Below are 16,753 nucleotides of genomic sequence, written 5' to 3'. Positions count from 1 at the left end.
TGGACTTCTGAATCCAGACAAGCCCACCACCCACAGTGTCTTGGAGAATTTCTTTTCCACACAGCTGTTCCCAAAGCAGTTGCTTTAGCTCAGACCACACTGTGACACTACTGCCTTCACCCTCTCTCAAACTGGTTGTTTTGTTTTCCTCCTCCCCAGAATTTATTTTTGTTCTCTGCCACTAGAATCAGCAGTGGAAAGAATCAGCAGTGGAAAGACATTTTGTTGGGCCACACAGGATCCTCTTTTAACACCTCAAAGCTGCTCTCTGAACTAAAAATAATCAAAGGTGAATTGTTTAAAAAAAACAAACACCTCTGTATAAAGCTTGGTCACCACAACAGGCTCAGGAACATCTCACAGCTGAACACAAGCTTGGAAGGGCTCTCCTCACGCTTCTCTGCGCTCTGTGGCTGCTACAGACACTTAAAGGTCAGCAAGTTGGTATCTCCTCACGATCCCATCTCTGCAGCAGGTGTAAATTTCCTTCTCCCAGGAAGCTACCTGAAAAAAAGAGGATGGAAAATGGGAAGATCTAAGCAGAGTGACAGGTGAAAGGCTCTCAGAGATCAGCTTTCCTGTTGGACTTGTTCAGGCAACACTCTCCCCTCTGTAACAGCATTAGAGGGGTTTAAAGGATAGCTCAAGGTTTCACCAGGTAGTTAGGGAGCACCTAAATGCTCACACAAGGATTCTTCTCTCAGATCTGAAAGGGAAAAATATTTGTTTCACACTTTCCTTGTGATTTGATCCTGCCAGTGAGTTATGCAGGGCAAATTCTTAACCTCTGTGTGAGGCTGGATGTGTGAATCTTGAAGGTGTGGGCTGGTTAAAGAAGGGGAAGTGAACCACAGAGGTGGAATGGCACAAAGCCAGGCTGGGTGCAGAGCGGGGTGAGAGCAGCCCTGAAGAAAGAGACTTGGGGGTGCTGGGTGCTGAGCAGTTCCCCAGGAGCCAGCAGTGCCCTCAGGCAGCCCAGCAGGCAGCTGTGTGCTGGGCTGCAGCCAGAGGAGTGTGGGCAGCAGGGCAAGAGAGGGGATTCTGACCCTTGGCTCTGCTCAGACCCCACCTCCAATCCTGCCTCCAGTTCTGCTGTCCCCAGCACAAGGAGGACACAGAGCTGCTGGAGGGAGGCCAGAGGAGGCCACAAAGATGATCCAAGGGCTGCAGCAGCTCTGCTCTGAGGCCAGGCTGAGGGAGCTGGGGGTGTTCAGCCTGGAGAAGGCTCTGGGGAGACCTCAGAGCTGCCTTGCAAGAGCTGAAGGGATCCTGCAGGAAGGGACTTTTGCTAAGGGTGTCTAGAGCCAGGCCAAGGGGGAATGGTTTGAAGCTGAGGCACAGCAGGGTCAGACTGGAGCTGAGGAGGAAGTTCTTCAGTGTGAGGGTGGTGAGAGTCTGGAACAGGCTGCCCAGGGAGGCTGTGGATGGCTTCTGCCTGGGGGAGTTGAATGCCAGGCTGAATGAGGCCTTGAGCAGCTGAGTCTAGCTGAGGTGTCCCTGGGCATGGTGTGGAGCTTGGAGATGAGCTCTGAGGTCTCTTTCAACCTAAACCATTCTATGACTCCACACTCACTACCAGACTGATAGCCCAGCCTCACCCTCCCTGATCTGAAAACAAAACACAACTCTGAGACCCCCCCTTCTGTCCTCAGGTCAGCAAGGGACAAGAGAAGATTGCTTCACTGCCTCCAGCTCTGCTCCTGCACAATGGAGATAACCCCAACAGCTACCACAGAGGACTTGTTTGTGCAAATTACTCATGGAGAGAGGTAAAAAAACCCAACCACATCTTGAATGGCAACTGTGGGAAGCATCCTGTGGTGCAGGCTGCTAAATCCTGCTGCCTGCCATCACCTTTCCCTGCAGCCTTCATCCTGGGGCTGAGATCCAATTCCTTACCTTGTACACCGGGTCGCAGTCAGCTTCTGTGAGATCGAGGACATGGTCGAGGTCTTGCTGCATGATGAAGCAGGTTCCATCCCCTACAGGAGCACAGACCAAGCAAGGAAGGAACATCAGCTAAGTGCTGTAATAAGAGCAGGGCTTCTTTCAGAGAGCACCAGCAGAGGGATGTCAGGAACAACTTCTGCACCATGAGGGTGGTGGAACAGGTTGCCCAGGGAGGTAACTGAGGACCCGTCCCTGGGGATATTCAAGGTGAGGCTGGACAGGGCAACCTGACCTAGTGGAGGATGTCCCTGCTGAGTGCAGAGGGGATTGGACTAGATGAGCTTTGGAGGTCCCTTCCAACCCAGACCATTCTATGATGATTCTATGAAACACCTGATTGCAGGGCATGGAGCCCCCAGGGACAGGGAAAAGTGCTGTCAGGATGCTGGAGGTCTGGGAAAAGGCCCTGGTTTGAAGGAAGACAGGACAACACCAATCCCAAGGCAAAAAGCAACCAAGGATCCTAGAGTGGATATTAGGAACAACTTCTTCCCCAAAAGGGTTGTCCAGGCCTGGTCCAGGCTGCCCAGGGCAGTGGTGGAGTCCCCATCCCTGGAAGGGTTTCATAGCTGTGGAGATGTGGTGCTGAGGGCCATGGGTTGGTGATGCCCTGGCAGCATTAGGATCACTAAGTCCAAACATGAACCCAAAGGTCTCTTCCAGCCTCAATGATTCTGTGGTACTCCTGTGACACAGCTCCTGCTGCATCCCCTCTTTCATGGAATCACAGAAATAGTTTAGGTTGGAAGGGACCTTTCATGGTCATCCAGTCCAACCTCCTGCAGCTCTCAGCAGGGACATCCCCAGCTACAGCAGGTTCCTTAGAGCCCCACACGACCTGACCTGCCATGTTTTCAGCCATGGGGCATCTCCCACCTCTCTGGGCAATTTGGGACAGGCTCTCACCAGCCTCATGGTGAAGAACTTCTCCCTTTTCTCTGCTCTGAATCTCCCTCTTTTAGTTGCAAACCATCTTCCTTTGTCCTGTCCCAGCAGGCCCTGCTCAGCCTCCCCAGGTTTCTTCTCAGACCTTGAAGCCCTGCATGGCCACCAGGGCTCCCTGGAACCTTCCCTTCTCCAGGCTGAACAGCCCCAACTCTCTCAGCCTGGCCTCACAGCAGAGGGCTTCCAGACACTTGATCATCTTCATGGCCTCCTCTGGATTCAAGCCAAGCTCATCAGGAGCCACATCCCATCACCCATTGCCTCCTCTCAGATAAATAACTAAATAACCTCCCACACCTTTCCTCTGGGTCAAGTCTGAGACCTAGAACAGGATCAAGCCCCTTGTGCCTGCATTGTGTGAAAAATCAAAGGGCTGGGGAATGGTGAGGTTGAGAGCAGCCCTGCAGAGAAGGCCTCGGGGGTGCTGGTGGGGGAGAAGCTGGACAGGAGCCAGCAATGGGCACTGGCAGCACAGAAGGCCAAGGGCAGCCTGGGCTGCATCCAAAGCAGCTTGGCCAGAGCTGGAGAGAGAGGATCCTGCCCCTCTGCTCTGCTCTGGGGAGACCTCACCTGCAGGGCTGTGGCCAGCTCTGGGGCCTCCAACACCAGAGAGACAGAGACCTGATGGAGAGGGTCCAGAGGAGGCCACCAAGGTGATCAGAGGCTGCAGAACCTCTGCTGTGGGCACAGGCTGGGGGAGCTGGGGCTGTTCAGCCTGGGGAAGAGAAGGCTCCAGGGAGACCTCAGGGCTGCATTTCAGTATCTGAAGGGGACCTGCAGGAAGGCTGGGGAGGGACTGCTCAGAAGGGCCTGGGGTGAGAGGAGCAGGGACAGTGGTGTGAAACTGGAGCAGGGCAGGCTGAGGTTGGACATGAGGAGAAGCTCTGCACAGGGAGGGTGGTGAGACACTGGAACAGGCCACAGGGGGGTGGCTGAGGCTCCATCCCTGGAGACATTCAAGCTCAGACTGGAGGTGGCCCTGGGCAGCCTGATCCAGCTGGAGCTGTCCCTGCTGGCTGCAGGGGGGTAGCCAAGATGAGCTTGGAGGGTCCCTTCCAACCCGACACAATCTGTGACTCTGTGACTTAAGCACAAAGCAGCTTTGGACTCTGCTGATCTCAGGCTGCCCCAAAACAAATGCAGAGGCAGGATAAATCTTGACCTTCTTGACCCAAAGAGCAGAAAACTCCTCCAGTGATGACATCTGCTGGCGTGCCACAGCCCTCGGCTTACCTTGGCTGGCAACAAATCCATCTCGGTACGGGAGCAGCGAAAGCACAGGAGCTCCTGATCTGTGGATGACCTGGATTGGAGCACTGGAAGAAGGAGCAGGAAGAAAGGATGAGTCTTAGGGCCAGCAGTCAAGAGCCCATTGCTTGTGCATGCACCACAAGAGGGGTGTGAGCTCAAGGAGAACTCAGCAGTGGTTAGCAAAGAGCCTCTGTCCTCTACAAAGGTCAGCACTGGTTGTCCTGCTGCCAAAGGATGGAAACTAAAGGGTTAGGGAGCAGGTGAAGAGCAGCACATCTCCTTGGTGGATCAGACAGGGATTACCTGTACCAGTCACAGAATGGTTGGGGTTGGAAGAGATCTTTCAGATCAAATCCAAGTGTCAACCCAGCACTGTCAGGTCACCACCAACCTGTGGCCCTCATCTGCACAGCTTGGAAACCCCTCCAGGGATGGGGACTCCACCACTGCCCTGGGCAGCCTGGCACAGGCCTGGACAAGCCTCAAGGGGCACAAACTGTTCCTCATGGACAACTTCAACCTCCCCTGGGGCAACTTGAGAATGCTTCCTCTTGTCCTATCCCTTACTCCTTGGGAAAAAGAAACCAGCACCCACCTGGCTCCAAGCTCCTTTCAGGAAGGTGTGGAGAGCCAGAAGGTCTCCCCTCAGCCTCCTTTTCCCCAGCCTCAACACCCCAAAGTCTCTCAGCTGCTCCACACCAGCCCTGTCCTCCAGAGCCTTCCCCAGCTTCACTGTGTTAGGTATATCCACTGCGTGGTGGGTTGAGGTTTCCCATCAGCATTAACTCAGCCAGACTTAACTCAGCTGGAAGCAAATGGAAGCTGGATTGACAAGCAAAGCCCTCAGCCTACAATGGAATGCAATGAATAGGTACAAAACACACAGTATGCACAACATTAGACAGGTATCTACAGTTAGCATATGGCAAGGAAACCCCTCTCTGGCCTCCCTCTGGTTCCCCCAGAGACCAGGGAAGCTGCTCCACTGCACCCCCCCAAACATCCTCCCCCCACTCCCCTTTGTACCAAAGGGAAAAAAAAAGAGGAGTTGAGAGGAAGGAATGTTAGTTCTCATCTTCAAGGCCAGCCAGAAGTGTTCTTGTCTCCCAAAGAAAGCAGAACAGCCAACCCAGAGACAAGAAAGGGAATGGGGATGGACGTGAAATGAGAAGAGACTGTTATGGTACAGCTGCCTCTGTAGCCCAGGCTTTGTCCAATGCATCTTGTTTGGAATAATCTTTTGCTTTCCTTTTTACATCCAACAGTGAATTATTTGTATTTCTCTACTTTTCTGCTCAAAATCTGCAGCAGAAGTTTAAAAGCATAGCCTAAAACTGCCACCCCCCCACACCCCCCCCCAAAAAAAAGCCCCAAACCCACACCAAAACCACACAGCAGAAGCTATCTGCCACCCTTGAGGAAAGAGGACCTGAAGGTACTTTAGTAACATTTTGCTGCTGGAGGCCTGGAGCAGGCTGCCCAGAGAGGTTGTGGAGTCTGCTTGTGTGGAGAGCTTCCAACCCCCCCTGGCCATGGTGCCCGTGGGCAAGCTGCTGGGGGTGCCCTGCTGGAGCTGAGGGGTTGGAGTGGGTGAGCTCCAGAGGGCCCTCCCAAGTCCCACCATGCTGGGAGACTCTGGTAATCTGAGAGGTGAGGCTGTGCAGGCACAGACCCAAGACTGAAAAGCTTTCCAGTAACTGCAGGAACCTGCAGAGAGGAAGGAGAAGGGCTTTGAGGGGCTCTCCACAACACCCTGAAAGGAACTTGGAGCCAGGTGGGAATTGGGCTCTTCTCCCTAGTAACAAGGGATAGGACAAGAGGAAATGGCTTCAGGTGGCACCAGGGTGGACATCAGAAGAAACTTCTTCACTGGAAGGGTTCTCAAAGCCTGGCCCAGGCTGCCCAAGGGGGTGGTGGAATCCCCATCCCTGGAGGTGTTGCAAAGAGGCAGAGAGGTGGTGCTGAGGGCCAAGGTTTAGCCCCAGCCTTGGCAGAAGTAGAGAATGGTTGGACTGGATGATCCTCCAGGGCTTTTCCAACCACAATGATTCTCTGAATCTAGGAGACACCTCCTAGAGAACACCCTGGTAGATCATCAACCCCAGCAGTGTCCTTCCCAGTGCTCCCCAAGAAAAGAAATGGTTTCAAGGGGCTCACAGTGCCATGGCCTGGCCTCCATCCACCCTTCAGAAGGGACACTGCCTGCCAGCACCCTCCACTTGGCCCTCCTCAAAAGCTGACCTGTCCCAGGCACACACTCACTTGGTGTTCCTCACATCCAGCTGGTAAATGTTCCCATCCTGAGTCCCTGCCAGGATGTAGGTACTTGAGAGGAATGTGCAGCAGTTGAAGGCATCAGATCCCGTGAAGAGGAAGACCTGGGGATACAGGACGAAGTGCAAGTGTCAGACACTCAAGAGGAGGACACAGCACAACCAGGAGAAGGAAGCCAAATCATGCTTCCATGAGCCATGGCCCAAACTGGCAACCTGGAGGTTAAGGAGTCCTCATCTCTGCTCCAAGACCAGAGACAGTGCAGCCACTGGAGCTCCTCTGGGGAAAGGATGTGTCCCTGTGACAGGCAAACTGAACCCAAGACCTACCAACTCCATCACTCTGTGCCAAGAGGAACAGGTTCTGCACCATGAGAGTGATGGAACACTGGAACAGGTTGCCCAGGGAGGTGGTTGAGGCCCCATCCCTGGAGATATTGAAGGTGAGGCTGGACAGGGCTCTGGGCAACCTGAGCTAGCTGAGGATGTCCCTGCTGAGTGCAGAGGGGGTCGGAGGTCCCTCGCAACCCAGACTACCCTATGAAGAGGAGGGAGATGGACTGGTGACCACCTGAGGTCCTCTTCACATCCTTCTTAACCAGCAGAATAAACAGCAACTTTACACCTTGGTTGGATGAGGCAGCCTGCAGTACCTGCACTCAGGGTGACATCTACAGGCCGCTGTTCAAAGAGTCTTCACCACACCTGGGTTAAATCAGTCCCAAACCCCCACTGATGTTCTCTTTAACATCCTTATCAACGAGCTGGATGAGGACACTGAGGCTCCTCCCTCAGGCAGCTTGCAGATGGCACCAAGCTGGGTGGGAGTTGAGCTGCTGAAGGGGCAGGAGGGAGCTACAGAGGACTCTGGGCCTGGCTGGAGCCATGGGGGAGGCCAGTGGGATGAGGGCACCAAGGGCAAGGGCTGGGACCTGCCCTTGGGTCACAGCAAGCCCAGGAAGGCTCCAGGCTGGGGGCAGAGGGGCTGGGAAGTGCCTGGTGGGAAAGGCCCTGGGGGGGTTGGTTGACAGTAGCTGGAGAGGAGCCAGGGGGTGCCCAGGTGGGCAGCAGCAGCCTGGGCAGCAGCAGCAATGGTGTGGGCAGCAGGAGCAGGGCAGGGATTGTGCCCCTGGGCTGGGCACTGGGGAGCCCACAGCTGCAAGCCTGGGGGCAGGGTTGGGCCCTCCCTGCCAGGAGGAGCTTGAGGGCTGAGGCAGGGCCAGAGAAGGGCAAGGAAGCTGGGGAGGGGCCTGGATGATCCTCCAGGGCTTTTCCAACCAAAACCATTTCACGGTCCACCCAACAGGAAGGAAAGAAATCACTTTCTTGTCCCAGATTTTGCTCTCCTCCATGGAACACCATGAGGGAGAACACTGCAGTGTAGGACCTGGCCAAAGGCAAGGCAGATCAGATCAGCTCTCCCTTACCTCCAGCCTGCTTCTGTCCCTTTCTGGGCCACATGGAGAACCTCCCTGGGGAATGGAGCTGGGACTACCACCAACCACTTCACCCATCTAGGTTAGCTTCAACCTGTCTTGATTCCTCAAGCCAGCCCACAAGCCAAGGAAGAGATGAAAGGATTGGTGTCCAGGACTGATGTCCTGAAGCCAACTTCACAGCAGCATCTCAGAACCTCTCTGAGACTCTTCCTGCTCCTTACCTGCTGCCTGCTCTGCAGTCCCACTCCCTGGAGCTTCTTATCTTCTCGAGCCAGCAGCAGGAGCTTCCCTTCTGTCCCAACCTCACGTTCACCTGACCAAAGGGACAAGAGTTAGCTCAGGCCAGCAGTGGCTGGGCCACAAGACTTGGTGGTACCACAACCTGACACTCTTGATCATGGTTGAAAGCTGCACCAGGGGACATCAGGAAGCATCCTTGCCTGAAAGGATGCTCAAACACTGGCACAAGCTTCCTAGAGAGGTGGTCAAAGAAGCTTCTCTGTGTTCAAGAGGCATTTGGACAAGTCCTTAAGAGCATGCTTTGCCTTTTGGTAGTCAGGCAGGTGGACAAGGTCCAACCTTGAAGGTCCTTTCCAATTGAAATAGTCCATTCTACCCCTGCTGAACCTGCAGCAGTGTTCTGCCATACCCTGGGGCACAAGACCACAGAATCCAAGTGTGAAGGAGGTTGGAAGGGACCTCTGGAGCTCAGTCCAACCCCCCTGCTCCACATACAGCCTGACTAGGGCAGAGCAGACAGGGAGGAGAACCTCCCTGGACCTGCTGCTGGCCACACTCTACTTCAAGGATCTGGAGGTGCTGGAAGGTGTCCAGAGCAGGGCTATGAGGAGGAGCAGAGGGCTGGAGCTGCTCTGCTATGGAGGCAGACTGAGAGAGTTGGGGCTGTGCAGTCTGGAGAGGAGAAGGCTCTGAGGAGACCTTCTTGTGGCCTTCCAGGATCTGCAGGGGGCTACAGGAAAGCTGGGGAGGGACTTCTGAGGGTGTCAGGGAGGGATAGGACTGGGGGGGATGGAGCAAAACTAGAAATGGGGAGATTGAGATTGGATGTGAGGAAGAAGCTCTTCCCCATGAGGATGATGAGAGCCTGGCACAGGTTGCCCAGGGAGGTGGTGGAAGCCTCATCCCTGGAGGTGTTCAAGACCAGGCTGGAGGTGGCTGTGAGCAGCCTGCTCTGGTGTGAGGTGTCCCTGCCCATGGCGGGGGGGGTTGGGACTGGCTGAGCCTTGAGGTCCCTTCCAGCCTCCAACACTCTGTGATTCTCCAGCGATCATCTCCTAAGCTCTACTGCTGCAGTGCCTTCTTCCTTGCCAGCTGCAGCAAACTGCCCCAGTTGGATGAGGAGGACAAAGCCTTACTGGGAGCTTTCTCTGGGGTGCCCAGGCTGAGGGAGCCGTCCGCGGTGCCCACGGCGACGCCGTTGACCGGAGCGCCGCAGTCGGCCAGCACCCCCAGGCAGGCGGCCTTGCCACAGTCCCACAGCCGCGCCGTGCCGTCCCGGGAGCAGGAGAGGACGTTTCTGCCCCTGTCCACGATGGCAGTGTCCAAAATCCCTGCATGGAAGGCAAAGGTCACCCTCAGACAGACAGGCAAGGCCATCTCCTTCCCCCAGGTGAACCCCGAGCCCCCAGCCGACCGCTGACCCCCAGGGCGCCGCAGGGCGCAACGTGGAGCAGCCGCGTCTGCGAGGCTGGGTGGGAGGAAGGCAGCAGCTCCCAGGGGGCCAGGAGGTCTGCCCTCAGCCTCCTTTTCTCCAGGCTCAACCACCCCAGGCCCCAAAGCACAGTGAGCAGCAGCCATCACCTGGCACAAAGATGAGACATCGGTCCCTGAACGGGCTCCCCGGGGAGGCGGTGGAGTCCCCATCCAGGAAGGTGCTCAAAATATGTGTGGCCATGGTGGTGTTGGGTTGATGGTTGGACTGGATGATCCTAGAGGGCTTTTGGAACATGGTTTAATGGCCATGGTGGTGTTGGGTTGATGGTTGGACCTCAATGATCCCAGAGGGCTTTTGGAACATGGTTTAATGGCCATGGTGGTGTTGGGTTGATGGTTGGATTGAATGATCCTAGAGGGCTTTTGGAACATGGTTTAATGGCCATGGTGGTGTTGGGTTGATGGTTTGACTGGATGATCCTAGAGGGCTTTTGGAACATGCTTTAATGGCCATGGTGGTGTTGGGTTGATGGTTGGATTGAATGATCTTAGAGGGCTTTTGGAACATGGTTTAATGGCCATGGTGGTGTTGGGTTGATGGTTTGACTGGATGATCCTAGAGGGCTTTTGGAACATGCTTTAATGGCCATGGTGGTGTTGGGTTGATGGTTGGACTGGATGATCTTAGAGGGCTTTTGGAACATGGTTTAATGGCCATGGTGGTGTTGGGCTGATGGTTGGACCTCGATGATCCCAGAGGGCTTTTGGAACATGGTTTAATGGCCATGGTGGTGTTGGGTTGATGGTTGGACTGGATGATCCTAGAGGGCTTTTGGAACATGGTTTAATGGTCATGGTGGTGTTGGGCTGATGGTTGGACTGGATGGTCTTAGAGGGCTTTTGGAACATGGTTTAATGGTCATGGTGGTGTTGGGTTGATGGTTGGACCTCAATGATCCCACAGGGCTTTTGGAACATGGTTTAATGGCCATGGTGTGTTGGGCTGATGGTTGGACCTCAATGATCCCAGAGGGCTTTTGGAACATGGTTTAATGGCCATGGTGTGTTGGGCTGATGGTTGGACCTCAATGATCCCACAGGGCTTTTGGAACATGGTTTAATGGCCATGGTGGTGTTGGGTTGATGGTTGGACTGGATGATCCTAGAGGGCTTTTGGAACATGGTTTAATGGCCATGGTGGTGTTGGGTTGATGGTTGGACCTCAATGATCCCACAGGGCTTTTGGAACATGGTTTAATGGCCATGGTGGTGTTGGGTTGATGGTTGGACTGGATGGTCTTAGAGGGCTTTTGGAACATGGTTTAATGGCCACGGTGGTGTTGGGTTGATGGTTGGACCTCAATGATCCCAGAGGGCTTTTGGAACATGGTTTAATGGCCATGGTGGTGTTGGGTTGATGGTTGGACTGGATGATCCTAGAGGGCTTTTGGAACATGGTTTAATGGTCATGGTGGTGTTGGGTTGATTGTTGGACTGGATGATCTTAGAGGGCTTTTGGAACATGGAACAACCACCAATCTTTTGATTCAAGTTCTGGGAGCTTAATAAAGTGCCATGGGCTCAGCTCTTACACCAGGACATGACACACAACTGCACAAAGGAGGGAAGTTCTCCTCTACCTAGCCCTGGTTAGATGACATCTGGAATGGTGTGTCCAGTTTTGGGCTCCCCAGGTCAAGAGGGAGTGAGAGCTACTGGACAGAGCTCAACAGAGGCTATGAGGATGATGAAGGGACTGGAACATCTGTGTGAGGAGGAAAGACTGAGAGCCCTGGGGCTGGTTAGGCTGGAGAAGGCTGAGAGAGGACCTGATCAATGTCTACAAGTATCTGAAGGGTGGCTGTCAGGAGGATGCAGCCAGGCTCTCTTCAATGATACCCAGGGAGAGGAAGAAGGGCAATGGTTGGAAACTCAACCAGAGGAAATTCCACTTCAACATGAGGAGAAACTCTTTTCCTGTGAGGGTGACATAGGCTGCCCAGAGAGATTGTGGAGTCTCTTTCTCTGGAGACATTCTAAACCAACCTGGATGCATTCCTGTGTGACCTGCCCTGGGTGGCCCTGCTCTGCAGGGAGGTTGGACTCCATGATCTCTGGAGCTCCCTTCCAACCCTTCCCATTCTATAACCCCACAAAAGCACAGCAGGCTGCTGGCTGAGCACCACCACCCTTGAGTGTCAGGGTGATGACAGGTGGAGAAGCTGCAGCATTGTAAAGGCCGAGCTCCCTGTACCTCTTTTGTGACCTTTAAAGGTGACCACACAGCTGGCATCTTCTGCTGACCAGACCTTGAGCTGGGCATCCATTCCCCCACTCAGAACCACCAGGCCTGATGGGAAAAACCTGCAACAATTCACATCATAGACATGGCCTTCCAACAGCCTCTGGAAAAACAAAGAACTGGGTGCTAGTGCCATCATCATCACCCTGATGCTGACCAGTTCTTCACTGCCACACTCCAAAACTTGCCTTCTCCCCCCCTGGCTTGGGGCAATGCCCCCAACATAAATAACCCAGAGAAGCTGTGGACACCTGCAAACCTGGAAGTGCTTTCAAAGCAGGCTGGATAAAAGCTGGGAGCAAGCTGGGCTAGTGGGAGGGGTCCCTCCCCATGGCAGGGGGGGTTGGAATTGGATAATTCTTAAGGTCCCTTCCAACCCAAACCATTCCATCCCTGGAAGTTTTTAAGGCCAGGATGGATGAGGCCTTGAGCAACCTGGGCTGGTGGGAGGGGTCCCTGCTCATGGACCCTTCCAACCCTGACAATTCTGTGATTCTGATTAGAGAGTTCATGGAGAATATCCAGCACAAATCCAGGCTGGAGAAGGAATGGCACCAGTCCTGAGGAGGAGGCCTTGGGGGTGTCAGCTGGTGACAAACTCCCCAGGAGCCAGCAGTGGTCTCTGGCAGCCCAGCAGGCAGCTGTGTGCTGAGCTGCAGCCAGAGCAGGGAGAGCAGCAGCACAGGGAGGGGATTCTGCCCCTCTGCTCTGCTCAGACCCCACCTGCAGCACTGCCTCCAGTTCTAGGGCCCCAACATAAGAGGCACATGGAGCTGGGGATTGGACTAGATGACCTTGGAGGTCCCTTCCAACCCAGAGCATTCTATGAACTGCTGGAGTGGGTCCAGAGGAGGCCATGAAGATGGGTAGAGGGTTGGAGAACCTCCTCTGTGGGGACAGGCTGGGAGAGTTGGGGTTGTTTAGCCTGGAGAAGAGAATGCTCCAGGGAGACCTTAGAGCAACCTTCCAGTACTTGAAGGGGGCTCCAGGAGAGCTGGGGAGGGACTTTTGACAAGGCTGGGAGTGACAGGATGAGGGGAGAATGGATTGAAGCTGGAAGAAGGGACATTGAGACTGGAGATGAGGAAGAAATTCTTGCCAGTGAGGGTGGGGAGACACTGGAGCAGGTTGCCCAGGGAGGTGAACACCCTGGAGGTGTTCAAGGCCAGGCTGGATGAGGCCTTGAGCAACCTGGGCTGGTGGGAGGTGTCCCTGCCCATAGCAGGGGGGTTGGAACTGGATGATAAGATCCCTTCCAACCCAAGCCAGGCTGTGGTTCTCTGATTAAACTCAGACCCTCTGGGTTCATGCTCCTGGAATGGACTCATCTGAATCTGAGGCAGGCAAAGAGGCCACAGGGACATTTTGGGCCTCCCTCCACCTCAGCACATCACAAGGGGTATCAGATGTCCCTAGTCATGGGTTAAATGTTTTCATCCTCTGTCAAACAAGCAGCTGAGAGTTCAAGCTCCATAGGAAACACCTCAGCTGGGCAGGCAGATGCCATGAGGTGGTTAAGCCATCATGGGCAGGAGTCTTCTCACCTCTTCTCTACTGCAGGAGAAATTCAGTGCTTGTACCCTGCAGGTCAGGAGCTGCCAGGTGCCTCCTGCACTCTGGCTGTCATTCCTAGCCTGCTTCCCTACTGTCACCCTGGGACACCTCTCTGGATCACTGAGCTCCATGTTCCTTAGGGGATCTCCTGCTTTCCAACAGGTTTGGCTTCAAGCCTCTAAGATATCAACTCCCACTCAGGTTTTCAACCAGAAGCCAGATTCTTTGCCACCCTAGACCACAGCCCATGGACTGCCTGACCCAAGCCATGGCTGAATGACATCAGGAGTGTCACAGACCCCCACACACAACATCAAAGCTCTTACTCTGATCTCTCCATTTGCAGCCTGCCAGATCTTCATGGTCCCATCTGTGCTGGTAGACACACCAAGGCCTCCACCACTGGAAATATCAAGACAGGTGACCTGCAGGAGATAAAACAAACCCCCAGCAACCATGAACTTTGTGACCCTAGAAAGGAATTTCCCCTCAAGCAGTATCATTAATGGTTGGACTCCTCAAGGACATCATTAATGGTTGGATTTGATGATCTCAAAAGGTCTCTTTCCAACCAAAATGATTCTGTGAGCCTACCTCCACCAGAAATATTGCTGGGTTCATTTAAAGCACCTCCAAAACTGCTTCCAAAACAGTTTTGTCATGAGAAAATCCTCACAGCTGAGCAAGAATCACAGAGTGTCAGGGGTTGGAAGGGACCTCCAGAGATCATCCAGTCCAACCTCCCTGCCAGAGCAGGAGCACCCAGGGCAGATCACACAGGAACACATCCAGGTGGGTCTTGAATATCTCCAGAGAGGGAGACTCCACAACCCCCCTGGGCAGCCTGTTCCATGCAACTTCCTGTGCTTCAACATCCACCATCCCTCAGTTCAAGAAGGACCTCAAGGGAACTGCTTGGAAGAGTCCAGCCACAAAGATGCTGAAGGCAGGGGAACATCTTCCTTCTGGGGAGAGCCTGAGGGAGCTGAGGGCTCTGTAGCTTGGAGAGGAGGAGCCTGAGAGGTGACCTCATTGCTGTTGATAAAGATGTGTAGGGTGAGTGCCAAGAGGCTGGAGCCAGGCTCTGCTGGGTGATGCCTGTGGCTCTGTGCTGGACTCTTCCAAGCAGTTCCCTGAGGTCCTTCCTGAACTGAGGGGCCCAGAACTGGACACAGTAGTGTCCATCACTCCAGAGGTGAGTGAATGCCCCAAACCAGCTGAACCTTTCCAGCCTCTGAATTCCCACCAGGTCAAGATGATTTGATTCCACATTCACTTCCTAGCCCCACAAACAGAAATGCCCCCAGGGAACAACAAAGATGACTTCCTGAGATAGGAGCAAGCAGCCAGGATGAACCAGGGATGGATTTGGAGCCACCAGAGGTGCAGAGAACCTTTTTGATCTTGGGTTTTGACACCAACTGACACATTTCCCTTCCTTTGCAGTGGATCCCTGGTGGGTCTGAGGTTCTGAAAGCTGATGGCCACTCCCAGCTACGTCCCCACTCACTCCAGGAGGTTACTTACACTTTTCTGATGGATCCTACAGAAAGTTGTGTAGGGAGCCAGGAATTTTGTGGAGACATTTTCATGAGGACAAGAAATGAGGATGCTTTTCTAGAGAAGAAAAGAGAGGGGCAGAAAACAAAGAGAAGTGCTGTTAGTCCTCCTGCAACACAGCACCTCTCAAGGCATGGACTTGGGCTGAGGTCTCTCCCAGCCTGAAGACTGGGGGAAGGTGCAGCATGGGGCTTGTCTCCTTCCACCTCCTCAAGATCCTCCAGGGGGATAAAGGAAAGGTCTTGCACAGCTCCAGCCCAGCTGTGGGATGTTATAGACCAGCTCCAGGGCGCTACACAGGTGGGAAGCCCATGGATGGCACCATGCAGGGGGCTGGAACCATAGAACTATGAAACACTCTTGGTTGGAAGAGACCTTTAAGATCAAGTCCAACCTTCAAGCCAAGACCACCACGGTCGTTAAACCACATCCCAGAGTGGAAGACAACTTCAGGCTGCTGTTTTGACTGCCTTAATAGCACCCCCCCACCACTCCCTGCACGGAAGATGGTTACCAGGCCCTGCTTCCCCCCAGCCCTGGCACCTTGGTGACTTCTCCAACCACGAAGCCCTCGGAGGCAGCGATGTCAGGGACGCCGTCAGTGCCGAGCCCATGGCTGGTCAGGCTGCCGTACAGGGTAGGCTTCCCTGCAGGGAGAGCAGCCAGCAGCTCAGGCACGCCTGGCACCCCACCTTCTCCTCAGCCCACCTGCTCCTGACCTCCCTCCAACCCTTCTCACCCCCTCCTAGAGCACCCTCCAACTGCTCTTACCCCTCCAAAACCACAGGGTCCCTGCGACTTCCCACATGTCCTCCAACCTCCAGCACCACCCTCCTAAACCACCAGGCCCTACTGCCTCTCCCACCCCTTTCCAAACCATGGGGCACCCTCTAGACTACCCTCACTGCTCTTAAACCACAGGTCATAACCCCAACCTTCATCACCTCTTTCTAACTCGCAGGGCATCTTCCAAACTCCCTTCCTAAACCCCAAGGCACCCCCTCCAAATCTCCCTCATGCCCTCCTAACCCACAGGGCCCCCCCAACATGTCCTTACTCCTAACTCAGAGGGCCCCCCAAACGTGTCCTCGCCACCTCCTAACCCACAGCGCCCCCCCCCAGCGTCCTCACCACCTCCTAACCCACCCCCCCCCCAGCGTCCTCACCACCTCCTAACCCACCCCCCCCCAAGCGTCCTCACCACCTCCTAACCCCCCCCCCCCCCAAGCGCCCTCACCACCTCCTAGCCCACAGGGCCCCCCCCAAGCGTCCTCACCACCTCCTAGCCCACAGAACACCCTACAACCTCCCTCACCCCTTCCTAACCCCCAGGGCACCCCCAAGTCGCCCTCAGCCTCTCCTAACCCCCAGCTCCCCCTCCTCTCCCCTCCCGCCACCTTCTCCCCCGCTTTAACCCGCGGGGCACCTCCGAGCCCCCCGGACACCCCCCAGGGGACCTTCGCAGGCCCCTCAGCACTCACCAGGGCTCCGGCAGCTCACCCAGGCCTCGCCCTCGTCCCTCCTGCGGGGATAAAGAGCAGGGCAGTGAGCGCGGGGCAGGGACCGGGAAGAGAAGCGGGGAAGCGGGAGGACTGCGCCCACCTCAACGCCTGGTGCCAGTCGCTCTGGATCCGCAGCGTCGCCGTCATCTTTGCCGGGGCTCCCGCGGCCCTCTTCCGCCTCCTTCCTTCCCGTCATGCCCTGCGGGGCGGAAGCGGAAGCAGGAGGCACGCACCAAAGAAGGCGCGCTCTCGCCGCCATCTTACCCAGGCGCCAGGATCCTCTTTCACCTCCTTGCATCCCGT

General features: G+C 55.0%; 1 protein-coding gene across 1 annotated transcript; it reads right to left on the bottom strand.

Moving 5' to 3' along the window:
• Positions 1-317: 317 nt before the first annotated feature.
• Positions 318-16,663, bottom strand: PAAF1 (proteasomal ATPase associated factor 1). Its single transcript, XM_009902919.2, has 12 exons — positions 16,551-16,663; positions 16,430-16,470; positions 15,492-15,595; positions 14,916-15,005; positions 13,715-13,813; positions 11,787-11,937; positions 9,235-9,429; positions 8,080-8,171; positions 6,409-6,524; positions 4,129-4,211; positions 1,900-1,982; positions 318-504 (listed from the first exon to the last, which is right to left on the bottom strand). Exons 1-12 carry the CDS (start codon positions 16,595-16,597, stop codon positions 427-429), a joined length of 1,179 nt encoding a protein of 392 aa, XP_009901221.1. The 5' UTR covers positions 16,598-16,663; the 3' UTR covers positions 318-426.
• Between the last annotated feature and the right edge of the window lie 90 nt (positions 16,664-16,753).

This window comes from Dryobates pubescens, chromosome 10 (assembly GCF_014839835.1).
Source record: "Dryobates pubescens isolate bDryPub1 chromosome 10, bDryPub1.pri, whole genome shotgun sequence".
NCBI lineage: Eukaryota > Metazoa > Chordata > Aves > Piciformes > Picidae > Dryobates > Dryobates pubescens.
The sequence above is the reverse complement of the archived record's forward strand: the minus strand, read 5'-3'. Positions and strand labels throughout refer to the sequence as shown.

Coding starts and splice junctions, on each gene's coding strand:
- PAAF1 (XM_009902919.2), bottom strand. CDS start 16,597: ATGACGGCGACGCTGCGGATCCAGAGCGACTGGCACCAGGCGTTGAG. Junction 8,172..9,234: donor CACCCCAGAGAAAGCTCCCA/GTAAGGCTTTGT, acceptor CCCTTTGGTCAG/GTGAACGTGAGGTTGGGACA. Junction 6,525..8,079: donor GACTGCAGAGCAGGCAGCAG/GTAAGGAGCAGG, acceptor CTGTATCCCCAG/GTCTTCCTCTTCACGGGATC.